The 25,319-nt window shown below is 49.1% G+C and overlaps 1 protein-coding gene across 8 annotated transcripts in view; it reads left to right on the top strand.

The window, feature by feature from the left end:
- Positions 1–25,319, top strand: part of PELI3 (pellino E3 ubiquitin protein ligase family member 3) — a 306,160-nt gene that overhangs the window by 280,128 nt on the left and 713 nt on the right. For 4 of the 8 annotated variants that reach the window (XM_078660792.1, XM_078660790.1, XM_078660789.1 and 1 more), the window contains one exon: positions 24,441–24,485. The exons of the other annotated variants lie outside the window; for them this stretch is intronic. In XM_078660792.1, coding sequence (XP_078516918.1) covers positions 24,441–24,485 — 45 coding nt within the window. The remainder of the gene's footprint in view (positions 1–24,440; positions 24,486–25,319) is intronic. 8 annotated transcript variants of the gene reach the window in all.

Below are 25,319 nucleotides of genomic sequence, written 5' to 3'. Positions count from 1 at the left end.
GGGGGCTTAGAGACCATGTTAGGTTTAGGTTTCTTCGCCTTACCCCCCGAAGATTGAATTTTCCTTTTAGAGCCCACGCCCAAGCACATGTTCCCTTAGCTGACAGAGTTACATCTTGACTTCTACAGGCTGAAGATGCTTCCAACGGCTTACTGATCGTGTGAATAGCATTTCTCTGTGTAGAAGTAGGGTCATGACCCCTCTAGTTGCATATTATAGGTGAGAGAAGAATTGGCCTAGGCGTAGGCGTTTGCTTTGAGTGGGCAATCACCAAACTAGTTTCCCCAGCGCTAAACTGTGAGACCGCAGAAATCCCAGGGCTACTGGACTGGCTCAGAAGTTCATAATCACCCTCTGTCTGAGTTGCAAGAGTATCTATGAGGGGGAGATGAGAGATACTAATCGGAGACCTCAAGTGGCGCCTATTCATTAGCTCGATCTCCTTATCTATCACTGCTGCAGCCCTCTGCAAGAAAGAATCCATAGTGGTAACCGTAGCAGAGGAGCCAGTCTTTCCCTTCACCAAGGCTGTAACTTGCGAAACCTTGCGCCTAACCATGGCTAAATAATCAGAAAATAGAGACGTAAAACTGGACGCCGGTAGACACTGGTAAAAGAGGGAATAAAGCAGATCCTCTGGACGAGAAATCAGCCACGAGCAATGTTATCGGGGTGTTATCAGATTCAAACAGTCATAAGCAGTCATGAGACAAGCCCAGTCCACCCCACTAGACAATCCTACCTCCTTTGTCGCTGGCAATATCACTCAAGATGGCAAGTAATGGGTACTGGGGAGATGCACAGCTCTTCTGGCGGCCTAGATCATCATAGTTATCCTGGACAGTCAGTCAGTCTCTCGGTCAGTCAGTATTCAGTCTCTGAGTCAGTCCGTCAGTCTCTACTCTCTCTCCACTCTCTCCATTCGCTCTCTCCATTCTCTCTCTCAACTCTGTCCACTCTATCTCTACTGTCTCTCTCTCCACTGTCTCTCCTCTGTCTCGCTCTCCACTTTGTCTATCTCTTCTCTCTCTCCACTCTCTCACTATCTCTCTCTCCACCCTCTCTCTCTTCTCGCGCTCTACTCTCTCTCCACTCCCTCTCTACTCTCTCTCCACTCTCTCTCCACTCTCTCTCTCCACTCTCTCTCCACTCTCTCTCCACCCTCTCTCTACTCTCTCTCCACCCTCTCTTTACTCTCTCTCCAATCTCTCTCTCTCCACTCTCTCTCTCTCCACTCTCTCTCCACTGTCTCCCTCCACCCTCTCTCTATTCTCTCTACTCTCTCGCCACTCTCTCTCTCAAATCTCTCCACTCTCTCTCTCTCTCCACGCTCTCTCCACTGTCTCTCTCTCCGCTCTCTCTCCACTGTCTCTCTCTCCACTGTCTCTCTCTCTCCACACTCTCTCTCTCTCCAGTGTCTCTCCATGCTCTCTCCACTCTCTCTCCACTGTCTCTCTCTCCACAGTCTATCTCCACTCTCTCTCCACTGTCTACTCTCTCTCCACTCTCTCTCTCCACTCTCTCTCTCTCCACTCTCTCTCTCCCACTCTCCCTCACAGAGTAGTGTGCGTTCCATGGGCATTTGCAGAAATGATTCCAGGGAGGACATTTTTAACTTCATCACCATCCCCCTTGCACCCTTCTCCCCTCTGCCTTGCACACTTCTCCCCTCTGCCTTGCACCCTTCTCCCCCTATCTCTTCTCTCTCTCCACTCTCTCACTATCTCTCTCTCTCCCCCCTCTCTCCCTTCTCTCTCTCTACACGCTCTCCACTCCCTCTCTACTCTCTCTCTTCACTCTCTCTCCACCCTCTCTCTACTCTCTCTCCACCCTCTCTTTACTCTCTCTCCACTCTCTCTCTCTCTCCACTTATTCTCTCTCCACTGTCTCCCTCCACCCTCTCTCTATTCTCTCTACTCTCTCGCCACTCTCTCTCTCCACTCTCTCTCCTCTCTCTCTCTCCACGCTCTCTCCACTGTCTCTCTCTCCGCTCTCTCTCCACTCTCTCTCTCCGCTCTCTCTCCACTCTCTCTCTCCACTGTCTCTCTCTCCACTCTCTCTCTCTCTAGTGTCTCTCCATGCTCTCTCCACTCTCTCTCCACTGTCTCTCTCTCCACTGTCTATCTCCACTCTCTCTCCACTGTCTACTCTCTCTCCACTGTCTCTCTCCACTCTCTCTCTCTCCACTGTTTCTCTCCACTCTCTCTCTCCACTCTCTCTCTCTCCACTCTCCCTCACAGAGTAGTATGCGTTCCATGGGCATCCGCAGAAATGTTTCCAGGGGGGGCACATTTTTAACTTCATCACATCCCCTTTGCACCCTTCTCCCCTCTGCCTTGCACCCTTCTTGCCCTCCCTCCTGCACCTTTCTCCGCCCCCTTGCACCCTTCTCCCCTTCCCCTTGTACCCTAGTCCACCTCCACCTTGCACCCTTTTCTACTTTGCACCATTCTCCCCTCTGCCTTGCACCCTTCTCCCCTCTGCCTTGCACCCTTCTCCCCTCTGCCTTGCACCCTTCTCCCCTCTGCCTTGCACCCTTCTCCCCTCTGCCTTGCACCCTTCTCCCCTCGCCTTGCACCCTTCTCCCCACCACCTTGCACCCTTCTCCCCTCCGCATTGCACCCATCTCCCCTCTGCCTTGCACCCTTCTCCTTTCTGCCTTGCACCCTTCTCTTCTCTGCCTTGCACACTTCTCCACTCTGCCTTGCACCCTTCTCCCCCTCCGCCTTGCACCCTTCTCTACCATGCACCCTTCTCCTCTCTTCCTTGCACCCTTCTCCTCTCTGCCTTGCACCCTTCTCCCCTCTGCCTTGCACCCTTCTTCCCTCTGCCTTGCACCCTTCTCCCCTCTGCCTTGCACCCTTCTCCCGTCCACCTTGCACCCTTCTCCCCACCACCTTGCACCCTTCTCCCCACCACCTTGCACCCTTCTCCCCTCTGCCTTGCACCCTTCTCCCCTCTGCCTTGCACCCTTCTCCTCTCTGCCTTGCACCCTTCTCCCCTCTGCCTTGCGTTCCATGGGCATCCGCAGAAATGTTTCCAGGGGGGGCACATTTTTAACTTCATCACATCCCCTTTGCACCCTTCTCCCCTCTGCCTTGCACCCTTCTTGCCCTCCCTCCTGCACCTTTCTCCGCCCCCTTGCACCCTTCTCCCCTTCCCCTTGTACCCTAGTCCACCTCCACCTTGCACCCTTTTCTACTTTGCACCATTCTCCCCTCTGCCTTGCACCCTTCTCCCCTCTGCCTTGCACCCTTCTCCCCTCTGCCTTGCACCCTTCTCCCCTCTGCCTTGCACCCTTCTCCCCTCTGCCTTGCACCCTTCTCCCCTCGCCTTGCACCCTTCTCCCCACCACCTTGCACCCTTCTCCCCTCCGCATTGCACCCATCTCCCCTCTGCCTTGCACCCTTCTCCTTTCTGCCTTGCACCCTTCTCTTCTCTGCCTTGCACACTTCTCCACTCTGCCTTGCACCCTTCTCCCCCTCCGCCTTGCACCCTTCTCTACCATGCACCCTTCTCCTCTCTTCCTTGCACCCTTCTCCTCTCTGCCTTGCACCCTTCTCCCCTCTGCCTTGCACCCTTCTTCCCTCTGCCTTGCACCCTTCTCCCCTCTGCCTTGCACCCTTCTCCCGTCCACCTTGCACCCTTCTCCCCACCACCTTGCACCCTTCTCCCCACCACCTTGCACCCTTCTCCCCTCTGCCTTGCACCCTTCTCCCCTCTGCCTTGCACCCTTCTCCTCTCTGCCTTGCACCCTTCTCCCCTCTGCCTTGCACCCTTCTCCCCTCTGCCTTGCACCCTTCTCCCCTCTGCCTTGCACCCTTCTCCCCTCTGCCTTGCACCCTTCTCCCCTCCACCTTGCACCCTTCTCCCCACCACCTTGCACCCTTCTCCCCTCCGCCTTGCACCCTTCTCTTCTCTGCCTTGCACCCTTCTCTTCTCTGCCTTGCACCCTTCTCCCCCTCTGCCTTGCACCCTTCTTGGCCCCCCTTCCTCTCTCCCTGCGGACGCCCATGGTGTGTTCTAACAAGAGTGCTTACCTGAGGGCACCATTTTGCTGCCTCGTCCCTTCTCATGTGAGCTTTGCCCTGGAGAATGCTCTCTCTGGGGGCCCCCACTCCCACCCATGTCCGGGTCCCGAGCACTGCTATGTGCTCTCTCCTGAACTTGCTCTCTGAGGCCCCCACCCCATCCTTGTCCCTGTCTCTTCTCTTCTCTTGTGGGGTGGGGCCCCCACCCCATCCTTGTCCCTGTCTCTTCTTTTCTCTTGTGGGGTGGGCTTTGCTTATCGAGAGGAGAGAGTGGGGGCCTGGCTCTGTGCTGACTTGGAGGAGCAGTGGAGACTGCTGTCTCTGGGCCCCCACCCCCACCCTCATTCCGGGCCTGCCTCCGGCTCTGACTGAAGAGAAACAATGGATATTGATATTTTGTTTCTCTTGAGTCAGAGGGAGGGGGCGAGGGACTCCGAGCAGGCTGCAGACAGCCTGCACCTGCTTCAGACGCAGAGAGAGAGAGGCTTGCTTCAGCGCAAGCCTCTCTCACAGCTCCCAGAAGAGCTGAAAGGGCCGGGGCCCCCTGGGGCCCCCTTCATTAACTGTAGAGAGTGAGGCCCCCCCGCACCGCGTGGGCTGCGGGGTCGTTTGTTACGCCCCTGACCGAGAAGGGGGGCCCGGCCTTAACCAGCCGCGTACGGGTGCAGACGGGCCCGCCCTTGACCCAGGCTTTGCATGGGCACAGCCCGGACAAGTACGCGCTCGTCCCATGCGGTGGGAGCCCGGCCATGATTTAAGCGCCTCCTAGCGCGTTAAGGTGACGTTGGTGGCTCGGGCACCGCTTGGAATGCTGGGACTAACAGTCCAGTTGCTCTGCCTTCCCCTCGCTGGCCCCGGAAGACAGCTGGAAACAGGGCACAGCGGCAGACAGCAGGTACGATGGGGCTATTATATTACGATTGTATATTACGATTCTACAGTAATATACATGTATGCTTCAAATATCTGAAAAAAACAATAATATCCTTTACGTCAGTGTCACAAATCCTGACCATATATATATATATATATATATATATATATATATATATATATATATATATATGTGTGTGTGTGTGTGTGTGTGTTAGCATGTTAAAACAGTCTAAAAATGAAATGTGTGTCAGTGTTGAAGGGAGCTGCTGTTTCCTCTTAGCAGCTTTTAGAATCGAAACAAAAAATACTCTAGGCTTCCTCAAGATGTCTTACAGCACAATCCTTTCACATGCTTTAGTACATTTGGATTGCAAATCTTAAAACAGAATCGGGGACCTAAGATATCAGAGGGTTTTACCTTTTGTGTGTCTATGGGGAAATGCATTGTTCCAAAGAAGCCCCTTTTATGGATAATTGGTGGCGTTGATTGAAACCGTGGTATACACAGTCACAAGGAGAGCATGCATCATAAACAAAAAAAGACAAAGTGGCATGCTTGAATGTAGCCCATTGCTTCGTTTTTTTGGATTAAAACTACATTTTGAAAAGCTTTGTGTACTTGTTTGATGTATATTTGTTATTGTATTCTTGTGGATTGTTTTGAGGTTCAAATCATGGAAAGTACTAAGGCTGGAGTCCTTGGCTTCGAGTAGTGATTCAGATGGGGTCCACAGATGCCAAAAGATTATGAATCTGCACCTGTAAATAAACCTTTTGCTTGAGATAATAGGTTTCCATAAACATCCAGCAAATAACTGGAGACACAAATGTACCTGTATGTGGTTTCCTGTAGTTCTAGCGAGGGCTTGTCCTGTGAAAAATTGTTTGAAGATGGAGAGTCCGTACAGAGGGATTGAGAAGCGCTAACAGGATGCTCCGCACACTCATATACAGTGAATGAAAGCAAAACCTGGCTGCTGTACTGGAAGCGTAATTAATTCTTGGGAGAATATAAAATCTCTCCAGATGACAGCCTTCATATGAAATTGGGAATAAGAACCTTGAGTAACATATGATGTACAAAACAATGTCATCAGTATTGGTACATGCACCAAATAATATCGAGATAATCATGCTTCATTCGTTTCTGGTGCTGTGATAGCTGCTATCAATAAGTAAAGAGAAAAAAAACAAGGCAACGGTTATTGTACGACAATTGCTTGTGCCACCTGCCCATGTTAGCGCCACAGTCTTTCTTGTTCTGTGTGTAGTGGCTATAGTTTTACAGTATGATGGTGACTAATATCATTCTGTGAGTATATAAGTAAAAGGAACAAGTGATGGACGGAATTCTGAACTATGCAAACATTCACCCCCCTGTCACAAGGATCTGGGTTTAATCCATTGTTCTTTTGCTCACCACGCCACCCCAGTTTGGACCTAGCCATATGCAACTCAGTCTTGACTCTGCTCGTCATGGGAACAGTCCAGCCTGAACTGCCAAACCAGGTCATCCCTGGACCAGAAACAAGCATCCTGGGACCGGTTTCGGGATATCACCCCTCATCAGCCAGGCTAGCTTGAATCCAGTGACACAGTGAGCACAGGACTCACATCTAGGTATGCCTTTCCCACTTAGGGCGACAAAAGCAAAAGGAACAAATGATGGACGGAATGCTGAACAAGGCAAACATTCCGACCCTAAGTGGGACGGGTATGCCCAGACGTGGGTCCTGTGCTCTCCATGCCTCTGGAGTCAAGCTTGGCTGGCTGGTGAGAGGTGAAACCCCAAGACCGGTCCCAGGATGCTTGTTTCCAGTCCAGGGAGGACCTGGCCTGGCAGTTCGGGCTGGACTGTTCTCATAGGGAGCAGGGTCAAGGCTGATTTGCATATGGCTAGGTCCATATGCAATTGCACGGGGAGCAAAACAAACTATGGATTTAGGCACAGATCTCTGTAATGGGCTGAATGTTTGACATTGTTCGGCATTCTGTTCATCAGTTGTTCTTGTTGCATGAGTATAAAAGTGTCCATCATGTGTGTGTGTGGTGAGAAAATATCCAAGAAGGCCAACAACAATGGTCTGCCTGGTCTGCCTTTTGGCTTCTCACACTATTAAAGGATGTGAATTTGCCTACAGATGTCCTACAGAAGGCTGAAAGACAGAGCGGGTGTTCACCTTAGAGTTCTGTGTAAGGAGGCTGGGAATAACAGATCTCTCACTCCTGTGTCTCTTTCTGTTTTTTAATTAGATATTCTTATTGACAAGTTTGCATGTTCAGTTCACTCATACTGTATCTTCGCACAAGTACTTTTAATCCATGTACATCTGACAGTACTATTCCCAAAGAGGACACCCATCACCATATTTGCACCCTCTAAGCAATAGGTTTGCATGAGGCTGCATCCAGTGCCTTAGTGGCACATGCTGCATTATCTATTCCCCTTATGTAACACGACTGCTTCTTTGCACTGACAAAATATTCTCATTGTACCTGTCATGCCTGTCGTGTGCACAGCAGACCATGAGACAGACGAGCCCGTTTTATTTCCAGAATTGTATTGCAGCCCACTGCTAGAGAGAACGTGGTTGGCAATGGTTGCAAATGTTATACAGGGTCCATGGTGCATGCACAGTGTTCGCGCAGGCGTAGAAGATACATGATGCGAGACTTAAACCCGCCCCAAACACTCAGGAAGTGCTTCGCGTTAGCCAGCTGTATCCAGTTTCGTTCCGGGTCACGGTGAAGGCGTCCGAGGAGCTAGCGGGTCGTTGGGGTTGGAGTTCGTCCCCGCTCGAGTTCTTGTATTCCGTTCCTGATATCGTAAGTCCTAGGAAGCGACTTGCTTCTGGGCTATAACCCTATTTATTGTTTAGTATTCTATTTGTTTATACCGCTTTGACTTAAATAGTGGTTTTTGCTATCTTGTGGATATTGTCTGCTTGAATTCTATTCCACGTTTCTTACCGCTCATATTGGAGTGGTGTTTACTTGATTATTACTTTAACGTTCAGGGTGAACTTTGGGTTCTTTTGGTACAAGCGTTCTGTAATATACTATCGGTGAGTTGCAGAGATAGTAGAGATTTTGTAGTTAGTAGTATTGTTTGGACTCTAGGGCTCTAGTGTACCAGATATAAGGAGCCCTGAAGCTGCGCTCGCGAGATCTATCCTCTGTACCAGTTAGAATTGACATTGGTGTAGCACAGAGCACGTGTATTTTATCCTGCGCTCCGTGAACAAAACGGATCGTTTTTGGAGAATTTTAGCGATTTTTAAAACTGATGTATTTCCATTCTGTAATGCACTCAGCATACTTCTAACATATTTGCACGCATTTTCGCTCATCTTTCACGGCGCTAGCTTCGTTAGAGCCTCAAACCGGGGTCAGGCTTTTCTGCACTCGGCGGCCATCTTGAGTGGGGGCTAGAGTGGTGGGAGCGCTCTAGTGTACCAGATATAAGGAATCAGTGGTCTACCGCGCTAGCAGTCGCGTTTGCGGGGGCGCTGTCCCTGCGCCGGAGTCTCGCCTGAGTCGGCCCGTCTGCGCCCGTCAGCGTCCCGGTGGCGCTCGGGAGCGAGTCCTGTTTGTTTGATTCAGTTCTCTGCTTTATGTACACTAGAGATGACCTTCTGTCTTACAATACACACACGGCTCCATGCCAGCGAGCTATCCCCTATTCCGCCGGGGACATCACTACGTGCCCCACGTGTGGGTGGGTGCCGGTCCCTATTAATCCCTGCTCGGGTAAGCTCCCTCCATTAGGTAGTAAATGCGCCTTGTTAAACACCAGGTCCCTTCCTCAGCACGCTCTCGACATCCATAATCTTTTATCACATGATGACTTAGATTGTCTCTTTCTCACAGAAACGTGGCTTGGTGAGGGTTCGGAACCTGATTTGGCTATTGCCATCCCTCCTTCATATGCTATTTTCCGCCGAGATAGATGCAAGGGAAGGGGAGGCGGAGTAGCACTTATCATTAAGAGGCACATTCCTTGTACCATCTTGTCAACTGATGATTTGCCTGTCTGTGAAATCCTTGCCTTCTCCCTGGCCCTATCCCCCCATCAATCTTGTTTGGGGCTTTTGCTTTATAGACCACCCGGCCCTCTTGGCTCCTTCACGGAGGATTTGCTATCGATCATCTCCACACTGAGTCTTAGGACAAAACTTTGCCTAATACTCGGAGACTTTAACATCCACATGGATAAGGGTGAGGATCCTGAAGTGCAAAAATTCTTGGATATGACATCGTCGGTGGGACTTCATATGTACCTGCAGTCACCTACACATGAGAAGGGGCATATTCTAGATCAAATTTTTTCGACCGCTCCGGTGGCCCTTTCCTCCCTTGCCCCAGTACTCTGGTCGGACCATTTCTTAGCGGATTTCACATTAGTACATCAGCCAGTGACCGCCCGCATTCCGCAGCGGCTAGCTGCTCGTAGCTCTAGAGCCTTCCATAAAGTCACCCCGGCCATGCTCACCCAGGCTTTAGAAACCCATCCTTGTGTTATCACGGGTAGTTTGGAGGACGATGTGGTGTGTTTTCAGAACTGGCTCACTGCACGTTTGGAAGCCTTGGCATCACCTCGCCAGGCTAGATCTGAACTGACAAGAGCATCAGCCCTGTGGTTCTCTGCTGCCTTGGCGGCTAAGAGAAGGCAGTGCAAGAGGCTGGAGAGAATTTGGAGGAGGCACTATGATACTTCTGCTAAGCAGTTCTACAGATTAGCAGTGAAAGAATATCATAGGGAGATCGTATTAGAGAAAAAATCCTTTTTAGCTAAAAGGATCGAGGAAGCAGATAGCTCCTGCGAAGAGATCTTTAAGATTGTTAAAGAATTCACATCTCCCTCCTGCTGCACTCCTGCGTCTGCTTTCTCGGAACCTTGGATCATGGAGCTTGCAGCTTTTTTTACTAATAAAATCCGCACCATCCAGTCAGCTTTGCAAGGAACCCAGAACATCTTGAGCACGGGTTCAGCGATCGACGGCCCTTCTAACCCCTGGTTATGCCCAACGGCAATGCATACGGATTCTTTGGGCCCTACCCTGCATTGTTTTCCTCCTTTAGAGCCTCAGACCTCGCTTGATCTTTTATCTGGCCTGAAATCTGGCTCTCCACTGGACCCTTGTCCTGCCAAGTGTCTTGCGACCCTGGCACCTGCCCTTAACCCGATCATCAACCCTCTCATTAATGCATCTCTCAAATCGGGCAAAGTCCCCTCCTTGTGGAAACAGGCCCTAGTTCTTCCCCTCATTAAAAAACCGAATGCAGACGCCAAACTGCATTCGAACTACAGGCCAATCTCGCTGCTTCCTGCCCTGGCCAAAGTTACTGAAAAGTATGTTCACACCACCCTTACTAACTTTTTAGAGGGTAACTCCCTTTTACACCAGTCACAGTCTGGATTTAGATCTAACCTGAGCACCGAAACCGCTCTACTTGAGGTAACCGAGGCTGTGAAGGAAACCCTCGACAGGGGTGGAAAGGCCCTGCTTATCATGCTCGATTTGTCGGCGGCCTTCGACACCGTTCCCCACGACCTCCTCCTAACTAGACTCTGGGAGATTGGGCTGCGGGGAACGGTGTTTGCATGGTTTCAGTCTTTTTTGGCCGACCGGAGACAAACGATCTGGGCTCCCCCTTTCTCCGTCCTGATGCCGAAGCTTGAGATAGGGGTCCCGCAGGGCTCCATACTCAGTCCCTCCCTCTTTAATATCTTCCTTACACCTCTGGCGGCACGGGTGGAGGAGCTAGGGGCCCAGATCATATCCTATGCGGATGATACACAACTCCTGTTCACTTGTGACAGGGGTTGTGACTTCGATGGAGCAGCCATTCGGAAGTGCTTGGAGTTTGTGTTTGAATGGCTCGGAAAAAGTGGCCTCAAATGCAACTCCGACAAATCCGAAATATTGTTCTTTGGCTGTCCTGCAAACCCAAGATGGAAGCAATGGTGGCCTTCGGCCATGTCTCCCCCTGCCAGCGATTCGGTCACAGCGAAGAATTTGGGTATGATGGTTGATGACACTCTTTCCTTCAAAGCCCAGGTTGCTGGCTTGACTGGGAAGTGCTTTGCCATCTTAAGGATGTTGCGTAAGTTTTTGCCTTATCTATCTTTTGAGCATAAGAAGATCACGGTGCAAGCACTAATAGGCTCGCGCCTAGACTACGCTAACATCCTTTACTTAGGTCTGCCTGAATATCTGCTGACTCGTCTGCAGATAGTTCAAAACTCTGCAGCCAGGGCAATCTTCGGTCTAACTAGAAGAGCCAGGGCCAGCAATCTCCTTGTCTCTCTGCATTGGCTGCCGATTCGTAAGCGCATCTCTTTCAATACCTTAATTACAGCTTTTAGGGCGCTTCACAACTTCGGCGCTGAATATCTGCAGAGAAGGGTCAATTTCTATCTCCCATCTAGACCTTTGAGATCTGCTGCCCAGGCGAAGGCTATCGTCCCAACAGTGAAGCGTGCTCGCAGTGGAGGTCGTTCCTTCAGTTACCTTGCACCCCGTCTCTGGAACACTCTGCCCCTGACGTTGCGGACGTGCACCAATCTCTCTGTTTTCAGGAAGTGACTTAAAACTTATCTTTTTGCCCTGTAATGCTGTTATGGTTAATTCTGGTGCCGTCATGGCTTTGTGTTAGTTGCTGGTATTTGGTGTGATGATCTTTAGCGCCGGGACGCTCTTTGGAGTAGCTGAGCGCTCTACAAAACAAACAGTAACATAACATAACATAACTCTACTCACAGTGTTCTCCTGCATTGTAGATATATGTTACATGGGACATAACAGACCAAGATTGGTATTGGAGTTCCAGTTGTTACCACTTTATTTCTGTATCGTCTCTCCCTCCACTGTCACAAAGGTAACATTACATTACATTAGCTTACAAACATTTGGGAACATTAAGGGAGGGGATATTCACTCTTTGTTATTTATTTTTCACAGAAGCAGTCTCAGACGATAGATCATCTTCTGACCTTAAGAAGACTGTGGAGCGTTAGTTTTCTTCCCTTCCTACCCTTGTTTGTTCCCCTGTTTTCCCCCTTGTTACTTTTTGGGTGTCAGTGTTTTTTCCTGGCTCCCGGAGGGTGACGGGGGAGGCTGGGTGCTTAGCATCGTGACTCCAGGACACTTCCGAGACAAGAAGGTGCGTGCATGACAGTACCTTTCACAAACCACAGCACTATCCTGCAGAATCCTACTTTCAATTTTTGAAAGGGGCCCAGAAGCCTGGCAAGGGAGAACTTGTCTGAGAATTGAATAGCAGTGAAGGCTCAGGAGAAGGTTAGCCGGCTCCTGATCGTCAGCATATCCCACAGATAAAGGACTGAGTGTATTGGTGTGCTTACATGTGAATTTAGATCCTACATTTGAATAGTTTCAGTGTTGGATTATTCCCCTAATATCCACAAGTGGGCTGCCTGATGTGAAACTTAGGAAGTGAAAAGCCTTCCAGGGACTTCTCCTCTGAAGGAGCCTATCAGGCCGTCAAGGTTATTTCTTACCTTCTGCACTTATACAAGGAAGGCCTTGCTTACATTTCTAATGTTGACACTTGACTACCTTGGTGGCTTCCCTTCAAAACAGACATCACTCCTCCCTGTTTAAAATACCAGTCAATAAAGTCTTAATAGAAGTTAACCTGAGGGTAATACTCCAAAGACTCCCCCGCATCTGTCTGGAACCTCAGTGCAGTCCTCACCTTAATCATGGGTCCTCGTTTTGAACCCCTAAACTCAGGTAAATTACAGTTCTTGTCTTTAAAGGTGGTTTTCATAACCACATTCAGCTCCTTTAGAAACATTAGCAAGATTTAAGCTCTTGTAGTCCAAGGACAAATTAATCAAGTTTATAAACATCGCAGTTCTTCGTACCAGCCACCAATTTCACCCAAAGATTGTTTCACCTTTCCGAATGATCAGACCTACTAAACTGCCTATTATTTTGACAACCAGAGTCTGTTGCAGAAAGAGTCCTTCATACACTATATGTCATGAGAGCGCTTGTGTCCTAAAGTGATGGAACTAAGATTTATGGAAATGCTACTCTGGTTTATATAGCATCTGCAAAACCCCACATGGGACATGCCATTTCCAAAAAAGGCATTGCGTGCTGGATAGTTAAGTGCATTCAGATGAGCTATGCCAAGGTTAAGCACACACTCACCATGGCCCCTAAACCTCAGTTGACATAAAAAGGGGTGCACACGCATAAATAACGTGTGTTTATATATATATATATATATATATATATATATATATATATATATATATATATATATACACAAACACATACACACACACAAACATAAATAAATAATGTATGTCCATAATATTAATGTATTGTTTCTTCGGGAATTTTCCTGTCATAATTCCATGTTTTTGTATTAAGTGCTCTATAAGGGCGAAAGAAAGCTGCTTCAGCCCCACACAGATATTTGTTGCTTCCTCTTACTTCATGAACGTTTGTGACTTTTGAAAACCAAATGTCAAAGAGCACACTAAAGAATAGATAGGTAATAAGACTCTGTGGCAAGTTGGAAGATTTAAGGGCAAAGGCGAAAAAAAAGACCTAACAAGCCCACTAGAGTCTCTTTTTCCATAGAGACAGTGCTTACAACTCCAAAGAACCCAAAAAAGGAGAACTGGGGAGAAAAGGTTACTGAAGACACACATTGTGCGCCAGAGTAACAATAAAGGAACAGAGTGCTGACTGGGATGTCCATGGGGTACAATATAAGCAAGATATAAACAGTAGAAGGGACACTGTGTGGCTGAGCGTCCATGTTCAGATGAGAGGGAGCTAGTACTCATGGATTACATGTCGAACTATGGGTGTGGGTCTAAACTTTAGCACCTCTGCAGAGATCTCATCTTCCAGAGTTAGCAGATGATCATGTAAAGGTTGCCAAATGTCGTTGCATCTGGACGCTGGCTGTTGCAATGTGGCATGGACTTCGCTGGTGGTGTCCCAGTAAATTAAGTCCTTTAATCAGGCAGGGGGGGCGCTACAGGGCGCCAAGCAAGATGACCGCGCTCATATGAGGCTCTTGCAGTTCAGGCCCAAATCCTTCTAATATCCTGGCCATCCAGCACTAAAACCTAGCACTACTGGCCACATATGCATGAATAACATTTCAAGGATTGCCTGGGTCCAGGAAAGGCGGTCTCTTCCTACCTGGAGGGTCTTGGCCTGCGGCGAGGACTGCTGAGCTCCTGCTCCCGAAATGACGACGGAGCTGGCTGCCTAGGGAGAGGATTCAGTGGTAAACGCTTTTGCCCGGGATCGGCACTCCGTCTGTATCCTGCCGTTGTGCTGCAGACTACCACCCACTGAGTGGCTGCTGCGGCGGACGGCTCCCCTGCTGCTGAGTCGCGACTGGTCCTGCTGCCCTCCGTCCGTCTACGTGGTTCCCTGGCTCTCTCTGCTGCGTGAGAGGAGTGTCTGAGCTGGGGCCGTTCCCTGCCGGCCTGGAGGAGGGACGCTGCTCCGAAGACCTCGCTGCTGCCTTGAGGGAGGACTGCGAGTGAGATCCGCGCTGTGGTGACTGTCTGTGAGGGCTCGCTCCGGGGATCGGCTGCACCCCATTGCCGCTGCTGCTTGACGGGCCTGGTGCGCTCCCGTCTGTCCGAAGTGGCTGATCAACGCTGCGGTGGGGTAGAGGCTGCTGGCGGCGTGGGCGGGCCTGGAGAGGCAGCCCGCCGGCTCACCCTTCACCGGCAGCGGGACGGGTATCCGACCTAGATGTGCGAGGCCTGACTTCTGGAGGACGGGTGCCGCGGAGAATGCGGAGCAGCAGCGAACCGGCACATCCACGCATGAGAGAAGGAAACATGAATGGCATTTGAAAACTGCGGGGGAACAACGGGAAAAACAGACTGCCGAAAGGAAGATTAATTGAAGATAGTGGGAATTACAGTTAGTGCATGCTGAGCAAAAACTTGGGAAAAGGGCTGTAATCGAGTCTATGCACAGCACATGTCAATGTAAATGTGACAAAAGCATCGGCACACGTTATGAAGGTGGCGAGACCAGATGCATGACTGGCTTTAACTGTGAAATGTCGGGGAAAGTGCTCTTAGCAAAGGACTAATCTGCCAAATATAACTGTAAGCGCTAATGGAAAAACGGGCCTTTTAGTAACCCAGTGCTTCTCACCCTACGTCATTGCTGTCAAGGGACTATATATATACCAAAGGGGAAACAACAACTAGACATTAACACAACAGACTGTCATCTAGCGCCCATTTCTGAGATCGGCGGCCCGCACTGACTGCCTGTGATCCCCTCCAGCTGCCGCAGTCTGGGAAGCCTGGACTGACCACACCTGTTCAATTAGTCTGCTGCTGCCAGGCAAGGAGCGTGGAGGCGGGTACCCGTTGCGGGGAGCTGCAGTCGAGCTGAGCCTGGGCCTAGCGACACGGCCCGATACACTCCAGTTATAGTGCAGGTCCCAACTGGTCTGATCGTCGCTCTGAAAGACCCCCATCTGTGACCTACTGCGCTGTGCGTACACTTAGCTGGACCTTTCTATGGTGGCGGCTCTGCATACTTGTGCTCCTGGTTGGGAGGAGACGCCCTGACGTGACGTATCGCTTCGGCACTGTGGGCTTCTGTGGTGGCGGGGGCGTCCGCACCCTTCGAAGAGTGCGACCAACACGCGGCAGCTGTCGCCTGTGGCTACTGGACCGGCGCCGGGGACCTGGCAGGACCAGCTGAAGGGGCAGACGAACTGGTGGCGGCCTACGGCGCAGGGCGCGAGGGACCAGAGGTTCCTACTGACCGTACAGAAAAGACGCACACCGGAGGCCGACTGTCCTGTGCCCACGGGGGCGCGCTGGTAGCGGGGGATTCGGATCCCCCTGACGTCCCACTGCATCGCAGATCCTCCCGTCTGGTCACGATGGGGAAACCTGACAATAAGCAGCCAAAGCTCAACTTTGATTCCAGAAAGACCCCCCGATCCCAGACGGAACATGATGACGCGCAAGCTGAAACTGCGACCACATCAACGGCGGACCTAAAAGAACTACTCCTTGCGATACAGTCGAGCTTGACCTCTATTGAATCCAAAATGGAATCTATGTCTGCCAGAATGGATGGCTCACGCATAGGGTAGAAAAATATGATGACCGATTGACAGAAGCGGAGAGGCGGATATCGGATCTAGAGGACACCACTGCCACCACTAACACTCGCACACTCGAAATGGAGAAGGTGCTGAGGGTGATTGCCGCTAAAAACAAGGAGTTGGAATCGCGCTCAAGGAGAAACCACCTCCGCATTCTGGGGATATCGGAGTCAACTGCTACCGGGAAAATGGAAGACTACGTGGAACACCTCCTTATAACGCTGTTTAGCAGGGAGGAATTCCTAGCAGTTTTTGTGGTCGAGAGGGCACACCGCACGTTGGCAAGTCGTCCTCCCCCTGGCACTCCCCCTCACCCCATAATAGCTCAAATGCTAAACTATCGCAACAGAGGCACTGTCCTCCGCCTCCCCAGAGAGAAAGGTCGCCTTGTTCATGAAGGGTCGGAGATTTCCCTATATCCCGACTTTACCATGGCAGTACAGGAGCAAATGCGTAAATTCCTTCCAGTCAAAAGGAAACTTCAGCAGCTTGGCATCCTCTATTCCATGTTGTTCCCGGCCCGCTTTAAAGTCACAGCCCAAGGGTAGCAACGCTTCTTTACAAATCCGCAACATGCTCAGGACTTCATCAAAACTCTACCTAAACTGACGGAGGGGCGCCCCTCTCCTACGAGGCAAAAAGACGAGAATAGGTATGCAGCGGACATTGATTAATTGGTCTTATCATTGCACATGTACAGTTTCCCTTTTCGATTGGCCTCATCCGCAAGGCGGTTTATTGGGAATCCAGCTGTAGTAGTGACGGTCGTGTGCACACTCAAGACGATGGACTTAACTCCCCTTTCATGATGTGACTAACTCTAGCACCATGGGAGCCCAGGCCATGAAACCATGACGGAGGAGAATAGGAGAGCATCGGACATTGAGTAAATGACCATACAAAGTTCTGCGGCTGGGACTTCCCACGAAGGGCACTGTGCACCTAACCGAAAGCTCGGTCATTGGCTGCAGGAAGTACGAATCATGCGCAGGATTTTAACAACGGCCCTCACCCCCCCCCCGGCGGTAAAAACATGACCCTTGGTATCGTAAGAGGCCCACATCACCTGACCAGGCCACATTCTCCTTTTGGCCCAAGGTGAGAGGACGGTTCCCGAGCTTGGCCTGCAATGTCTAAATTGACCCATGCATGGGATACCCATTGTTGCTTTAGGCGTGCTCCGTCCACTCATCTCCACTTTTTCAGTCTTCTGGATGGACCTGCACATCATCCACCCGAACACCCTCGCCTTTCGCGAGGAGAACCTGGTTGCCCTCTTGAAGCCATCCACCAGGTAAACCCTAATATGTGACTTTGTGCGACATGGTTGCAATGTTTTCTTTTTGTCCCCTGTTGGGACTGGGAATTGTGGGACTAATGGGAGGGGGGAGGTTGCTATGCAAGGCAGGTTGGGGTTGCCGTTGTGGGAGGAGGGGGAGAGTGGGTATTGTTTTTCAAGTTCCTTTTATTCCAACATTCGTCGCGATTCCACTGCTTAATTTATCCAGATGCCACTACACACACTATAGCCCATCACGTATTCTTTTACTGCGACCATGACAGAGATTCGTCCCACCGTGCTTAAATATAACTTCCAATCGTGGAATGTGCGCGGCTTAGCTGAACCCCGTAAACGTTGTCACATTCTTGCCTATCTAGACCGCCATAATGTTCATTGCGCTATGCTACAAGAAGCACATCTATCCCCTAACTCTTCCCCTACCTTCGCTGCCCGCTGGGCTGCTCACAGAGCATTCTCCTGTTACTCCTCATATGCTCGGGGTACTGCTATATTAGTACGGCATACATTCCCATACACTCCTATCGGCTCATACGCAGACCCTCAAGGAAGATATATTGTTATGTGGGGGAGGCTACTGGGGCAGTCCATTACTATGGTATCGTGCTATGCCCAAATTCAGATGATCCGGAGTTTTTTAGAGTGTTGTGGGGAAAGATACAAGATGTAGACACCACTCACTTACTCTGGGGTGGAGACTTTAATGTTGCGCTTAACCCCAGCCTGGACAGATCGCACCCCCAGTCGCATCACTACACGGCTGCGCAGCGAACCCTCTGAGATATAGTGGAGGAACACAGACTTGCGAACCCGTGGAGAACTCACCATCCAGCGACACGGCAGGGCTCCTGCTACTCCTCTGTACACGCCTCCTGGTCGCGCATAGATTACTGGTTAGTGGATAGGGGATTAGGATGTACGTTGTTACAACGCAGGTTGTAACAACGCATACCTTTACCACACGGCCGCTACAACGCAAGTCGTTACCACGACTTGCGTTGGAGGGCGCGGATTTAGGATTTTTATAATTTTATATTCCAACACCAGTCCCAGTAACAGTAGGGAAGGTGTTGGAATATAAATTTATAAAATTCCTTATCCCACAGCGCCCTCCAGCGCAAGTCGTGGTAACGACTTGCGTTGTAACGGCCGCGTGGTAAAGGTACCGCGTGGTAAAAACTTTGTGGTAAAGGTTGTTTACCGGGGATTAGCGACTTGGACATCACACACCGCCTACTTATCACGCACATACTCGGACCACTCTCCAGTATTGCTGACGCTTACCCCGCCGCAGGAAGAACCCCGTAACCTAGCCTGGCGCCTCAATCAATAATCATTACTTAACCCTGTCTTCAAAGATGAGGTAAAGCAAGAAATATCAGATTTTTTCCTTCATAATGAAGGCTCTGTCCCCCTATACTCTACCATATGGGAGGCTTTTAAAGCCACCATCAGGGGCGTCTGCATCGCAAAGAGTGGCGGGATACTGAGAGACATAAGATACACACTCCACAAATTAGAGGTAGAGCTGAAACACACTTAGACTACCCTCCAGTCTACACCCTCTCCCACATTACAAGCACGAACATATGAACTCCTTAATGAATACCAAGAAACTGCAGAGTGTGAGTGCAAGTTCAGGGGGAAATACGCGAAAACCCTGTGCTATGGAGAGGGCGAAAGACCGGGAAGAGGGTTAGCTTCCTCTATCCGCCCACCCCGCTTCACGAACACAGTCCTGGAAATTGAAGACGAAGACGGCTTGCTACGCCGCAACTCTTTGGACATTCTAGCGGCATTTAGGCAATTTTATAAGGGTTTATACTCTACTCACTGACACACCCCAGTGGATTTTGAATCCTTCTTTGACGACACTGCCATAGCCTGGTTAGGGAATGGCCAAAGGGAATTCCTACTAGCTCATCATGAAGATGACAAAATGATCACGGCTATCATGCAATTACAATCAACCAAAGCCCCAGGGCCTGACGGCCTTCCGGCCGAATTCTATAAATTATATAAACATCTCATTATTCCAGTGCTGCGGCATGTGTTCGAGGAGGCCCGCAAGTCTGGCATCTTGCCCCGCACAATGCAAGAGGCCCTTATTATATCAATACACAAGCCGAACAAATCGCCCACGCAATTGGATTCATACAGGCCCCTCTCCCTTATAAACGTGGATGCCAAAATTCTCGCCAAACTAATTGCCAACCTCATCAGCCATTTGATGCCAGTACTGGTCCTCCCGGACCAATCGGGCTTTGTCCCGACCAGGAGTACCGCTCATAACCTGAGAACCCTATTTGCCTTACTTCACGATATCGATCCTGAGGACAATGTGGCTGCCATATTTCTTGATGCCACAAAGGCATTTGACTCCCTAGAGTGGGACTACCTTTCCTTTGTATTAGTACGCATGGGTTCCCCCCCCCCCCCTTCCTGGCCTGGATAAACTTGTTATATACTGGGCTGCGCGCCACTGTGATGGTGAATGGAATGCGCTCTTCCTCTTTTCCATTGGCGAGGGGCACAAGATAGGGCTGTCCCCTTTCCCCTCTATTTGCATTGGCTGTAGAACCTCTCGCTGCGAAAATCAGGCAACATTATCGAGATCATGCTATCGTCTATCCAGAGCGGCAGATTCTCATTTCTTTATACGCCGGCGATATTACTCTATATCTACGTAATCCTGACGTCAGTCTGAATCCTATACTGCGCCTGTTTGTCATATTTGGACAACTATCAAGGGTCAACATCAACTGGTCTAAGTCCCAAATCTACCCACTTACTGACTCTACCACTAGATTCACCCCGGACTTCCCCCTTAAGTGGTGCGATGACACTCTCACCTACCTGGGCCTCATTGTGTCCCGGTCACGTGCTTAACTTATGACAGCTAACTACGGGAAGGCTCTAGACTCCATGACCGATAAAATCGCAAGGTGGATTGCGCTACCTCTATCCATGGCCGGCAGGACAACATTGATTAAGATGGTTATCCTACCTAAACTCCTATACTTATTTGTTAATATCCCGTATGCCCCTAGCCGACATTTTTTCTCTGCTATGAAGTCCCAATTGATACGACTATTATGGGGAGGGAAACAGGCCAGACTCAGATGGGACACACTCACGCGCCCTTATAAAGCGGGAGAGTTTTCTGTACCCGATTACGACTTGTATTTCAGCTGCACGCAGGCATACTTTGCCATATATTGGATGAAGCCCCCCCTATATGCCTCACCTGGCGATTGAGCATGGATACATGCGTCCCACCCCCAGCACGGCCTACATCAGCGTTCCTGCGGTCCCCAGACACAATGCATCCACCACCGTTCAATGTACACTTAGCGCATGGCACGACCTAGCTACACAGACCAACTGCACACCACTATATTCTCCTCTTCTCCCCCTTCAGGGGCGACAGGACCTCCCAGTCACACAGGAGGGCGGATGTCGACAGCTTCTTCGTAAACTCTCCATACATACCTGGGGACATCTATCCACCGCTGGGAAGTTCAGTAATAGCGAAGAATTCTTTAAAGACGCAGACCCCACTCCATTAGATCACTTCTATTACATCAGACTCCGTCAGGACGTGAACTGCCACACCCTCTTTTCCTTTAGAACCTCCAGTGATGCCCCCGCTACATATCCTACTACAACAGGACTCCCCTGAACATGTGCTGTCCAAATTGTATCGCACCGTCCAAACCAATAGAGTGTACGATCCACCACTGTCCCAGAGCAAATGGGAGATAGACCTTGGTCACCCTATAACCGAGGAGCAATGGTCATACTGCTGTGCACAGACGGGTGAAATATCTTCCAACAGCAGATTTAGGATGATACATTACAAATACTTACACCAATTATATTACACGCCAGCTCGACTGTACAGGCTGAAATTACGTGATAATGACCGCTGTGATCGGTGTGGCAGGGGTGATGCTGACTTTTAGACATTTAGCCTGGGATTGCCCACCTGTACAGCGTTACTGGGCAGAAGTGCTTGCTGCGCTGGACCTTATGACTGGCTTGCATGTACCTACTGACCCATTCACTGCTCTCTTGGGGTATACCGAACCCATTGCTGCTAAAATGCGGAAATACACCTCCATGGCTCTACTACTTGCAAAAAGGAAAATCTCCTGTAGATGGGGGAGGGGGAGAGCGTCAAAATTTAAGGACTGGCTCCAGGATCTGGTATGCTGCCAGGAGCAGTTGCACATATATGCAGAACTCCAACCCACCTCATCACGTCCAAGAGATATATGGGGTCCGCTGCAGACCTATTTAATAGAACACACTGCGGCTAATAGCGCGAACTCCTAATGATACGTATCATCTATTCTCTGACGGTCACCCCCCTGCAACACGGGCACCTGCCGTACATCAGTAGGCTTGAGACGGTGTAAGCCGCGGATATAGCACTCATGGGCCACGATACCTATTCATCACGATTACGACTTTGCTGACATGTGATATATATAAGTGAAATTAGGTTGTTTTTTTCCTTCTTTTTCTTTTGCAACACGCCTTTGTTTATGCATTATTGTTATAAATACCATATATGCTCGCAATGATGACTCAACCTTCAATGTCGAATACTCCCACTGACGCGGCCGGCCCGAAGGGGTTGTTGGCGGCTGACTGTGTATCCCCCTACCCCCGATACCTATCCATCTTTTATATATGGAATGTTGCCATGCCGGCTGTGAAACGGTTGTAGGCAGTAAATGGTAATGTACGTATATTGCTGGTCCTTACTAAAGGTTTTTGAAAAGGGAAAAAAAAGTCCATTAATCAGGCATCCTTAGTGGGGGCTCCTCTACTACCCCAAAATATGGCGATCCAGCATTTGGCCAGCAACAACGCAATGGCAGTAGAGTACCTAATATTAAGCAGCAGAGGCTTTACATAACCCAACAATTCCAGCAAAGGGTTGAGTTCAGCAGTAAGCTCTGTCATCCTTGAAATCGATGCGAGAACCTGTGTCCAATATGATTAAATGACAGGACAGTTCCATGTGAGGTGTGCAAAGTCCGTATGGGTAAGATCAGGGCCGGACTGGCTACCGGGCAGTTGTGTGTGCTGCCGAGCAGGGGGATGATTTCGTTGATGGGGACCTGTGTGTGCAAAACGAAAATCGTTTAGCTTTTTTTATTTCAAAGCGCACGCAGGTCCCCATCAACGAAATAAGCCCACACCACAGAGAAATTAGCCCTCTGCTCGGCAGCACACACAACTGCCCGGTAGCCAGTCCGGCCCTGGGTAAGATCGCACTTTGGTCAGTTATTCGAGTGCGTGGTATACATTTTTGCTATGCCATGTGTAGTAGTGTATGCGTGGTGTTGGCATGTATAATGCAGCAATTTATACAAGTGGTTTGGAGAGACAAGTTTTGTTTGAGTGCAGCAAAAACACAAAACTTTGTCCAGTATGGGGTGAACTAAATCGGGCTCCCAGTCAGTTTGTGTACCCTCTGCACCCACCAATATCTCAGCCAAGGAAGACTGGTAAAGTCTGGATACTAGCGCAGATCCATCTATTGACGAGAGCACGAGCGACAAGAGTGGGAAGTCATCAGGCTCCACCGGGTAAGATTTTAACCTGTCGCAGAATATGCCATATTGTTGTCTGAGGGTGAAATGATCCATATGGGTGGATGCTCCGAGGTCTGGAAAAGTTGATAAAAATGAAAAGCATCATCGACATGTGCCCAGTTGACATTTGCAAATGTTGTTAAAGACCATGGCTTTGCTGTCAATAGCCTCAGCCTGACATGCTTGCTGTCGAAAACTGGCTAAACATCAATGACGAGGCACAATCACCACCACCACTCTATCAAGACTTCAGTGCCAAAGCTCTTAAAGCTCAGAACAGCATCACAATCACCAAAGAAGCCTTCCAGATGCACAACAGCATCTCCTTCACCATTTAGCCATACTATCCAGTCCCTTCCACTTCAACATTCATTGCATTGCTACCAATGTCACATTACCGCTCTTCGTTGCCCAGATCAATATCACAATCTTCACCAATGTTCTCTCCTGAGCTACCTAAGAAAAGACAAACTATCACCCGTAGGAGAACTGTCTCCTAACCCTTGTGACCTCAGCATTTTGTCTTCCATGCTGAAGACCCTTTGCAGATGGTCATTGTGGCTGCTTAACCTCCCTCTTCCAAAAATGGCTTTACAGCAGGCATCAGTGTTGCTTGTATGAAATAAGCCGCTATCACCATGCTGCACCTCAAAATCCTTATTCTTATTTAGGGGATTCAGACTCCCCTTACACTTATTCACCTATGTAACTTTAGTTGTGCTCATATGATGGGGATTCAGGGGTCTTCATGCACACTCACATTTCCAGCAAGTTCTTCAATAAGGGTTTCTCCAATGGAGGACATAAGCACCTTCCATGATGTACTTGTAAGAAGAGTCTCAAAATTGAATATCCCTGTGGAAGCACCCCAGACATCGGTGTCTGTGATAATGAAGAGGCTTCAACTGAGTTCGCAAAGGCCGTTCCATTGATGCCAGGTCTAAAGTAATAAATCAAAGAGAAATTATTCCTACCGCTGTTAAAGCCGCAAGTCCACAGCTGCTTGAGAAATAACAACACTGGAGTTCTCAAAAGATATGCAAAACCAGGACTACAAGTAGGTAACCATTTCTTCTCCACCAATCTTATTCTCGGAGTTCATAAATATTGAACATTCTGCTTGAGTCCAAGAACTTGGATGGCACATGAGTCTTCTTTGGTCCTTCCTCATATTGATCTTCAAAAACAAACTGCCTCACAGATCCTCCTGAACATGATGGGACAGTCCAACCTCTGAAATTCTTGAAAGAAGCAGTATGTTATTCATTTTTACAACAGTCTTTGCAAGGAACAACATTTTTTTTTCTTTTTCTGTTTTGTTATGGTTTTGCATAAAGTGTTTTTTGCAACCTAATGTACCCTATGTGACCAATTCAGGTTCATAGGCTTTCTTGAAATGTAGACTTCTCTTCTAAATTATGTTCTAACTACAGTTGTATGACTTTAAGAGTTTTTTACGAATCCTATTCACAGGGATATATTGGAGAGAATACCTTCGGTGGAGATTTAGGATTAGAAGTGAGTAATTTTTCATTAGTACAGTGAAGATCTTTTTATTTACTTTTCTGAAATACAGTTAATTGATTTCCTCCAGGATACGCAGTGCCTTGCTTCTGTGTTGTCGCAGTGAAAGGAAGAATAAATGTATAAACCTATCCCATATACAGTAGCTGAGCCTACAGTGCGACATTTGTAGAAGAATACATCCATTTCTCTGATCTCATTCTGCTTCTGGCTGCAACACCTGAAAGACCATTATGAAGGTTTACCAATCTTGGTGATCTAAGCTGCTTCTCCCTTTCCCTGTGGCTACATCACCAGAACACTCAAGTAGCAACAGAAATATGATTGAGATTCTGCTTAATGGCCCAAGTGAACAATATTGGTGTTCACGGGGAGCAGCCATGCTAGATTTTCAACATAACCATTGACTTAGTAAACAATGTTATAATAAGCAAATCTTTCTTGTGGGTATAACGAAAAATTGATATGGATCCAGCACACTTGAAACAATATTGGGTACTCTAGAACTAGGGGGTACCTAAATAAAGAGTAGCTTATTTTCCTTTTTCATTGGGTCATAAATGTAATTTTGGTATTTAGGGCCCCTGAGCTTAAATTCAAGGCACAGATATTCATTTTAAATCATGGTCTTCCATTTAGAGGTCACACCAAGGTTAGGTTTTCTTGCCCCCAAAGGATAGGCAAAGTGTTCAATTCAGGAGGACTTGCAAGTTCAGTTTAGGTTCTTCATTACCACTCTGAAGATACAGCCCGACTTCACTCTGGCAGGCACTTCTGTTTCTGAGGCCATAGCAGACGTTGCCTACAAGGAGAATACATGTTTTATGT

Source organism: Lissotriton helveticus, chromosome 9 (assembly GCF_964261635.1).
Source record: "Lissotriton helveticus chromosome 9, aLisHel1.1, whole genome shotgun sequence".
NCBI lineage: Eukaryota > Metazoa > Chordata > Amphibia > Caudata > Salamandridae > Lissotriton > Lissotriton helveticus.
Note: the sequence above shows the minus strand (reverse complement) of the source record. Positions and strands in the feature narration are given on the sequence as shown.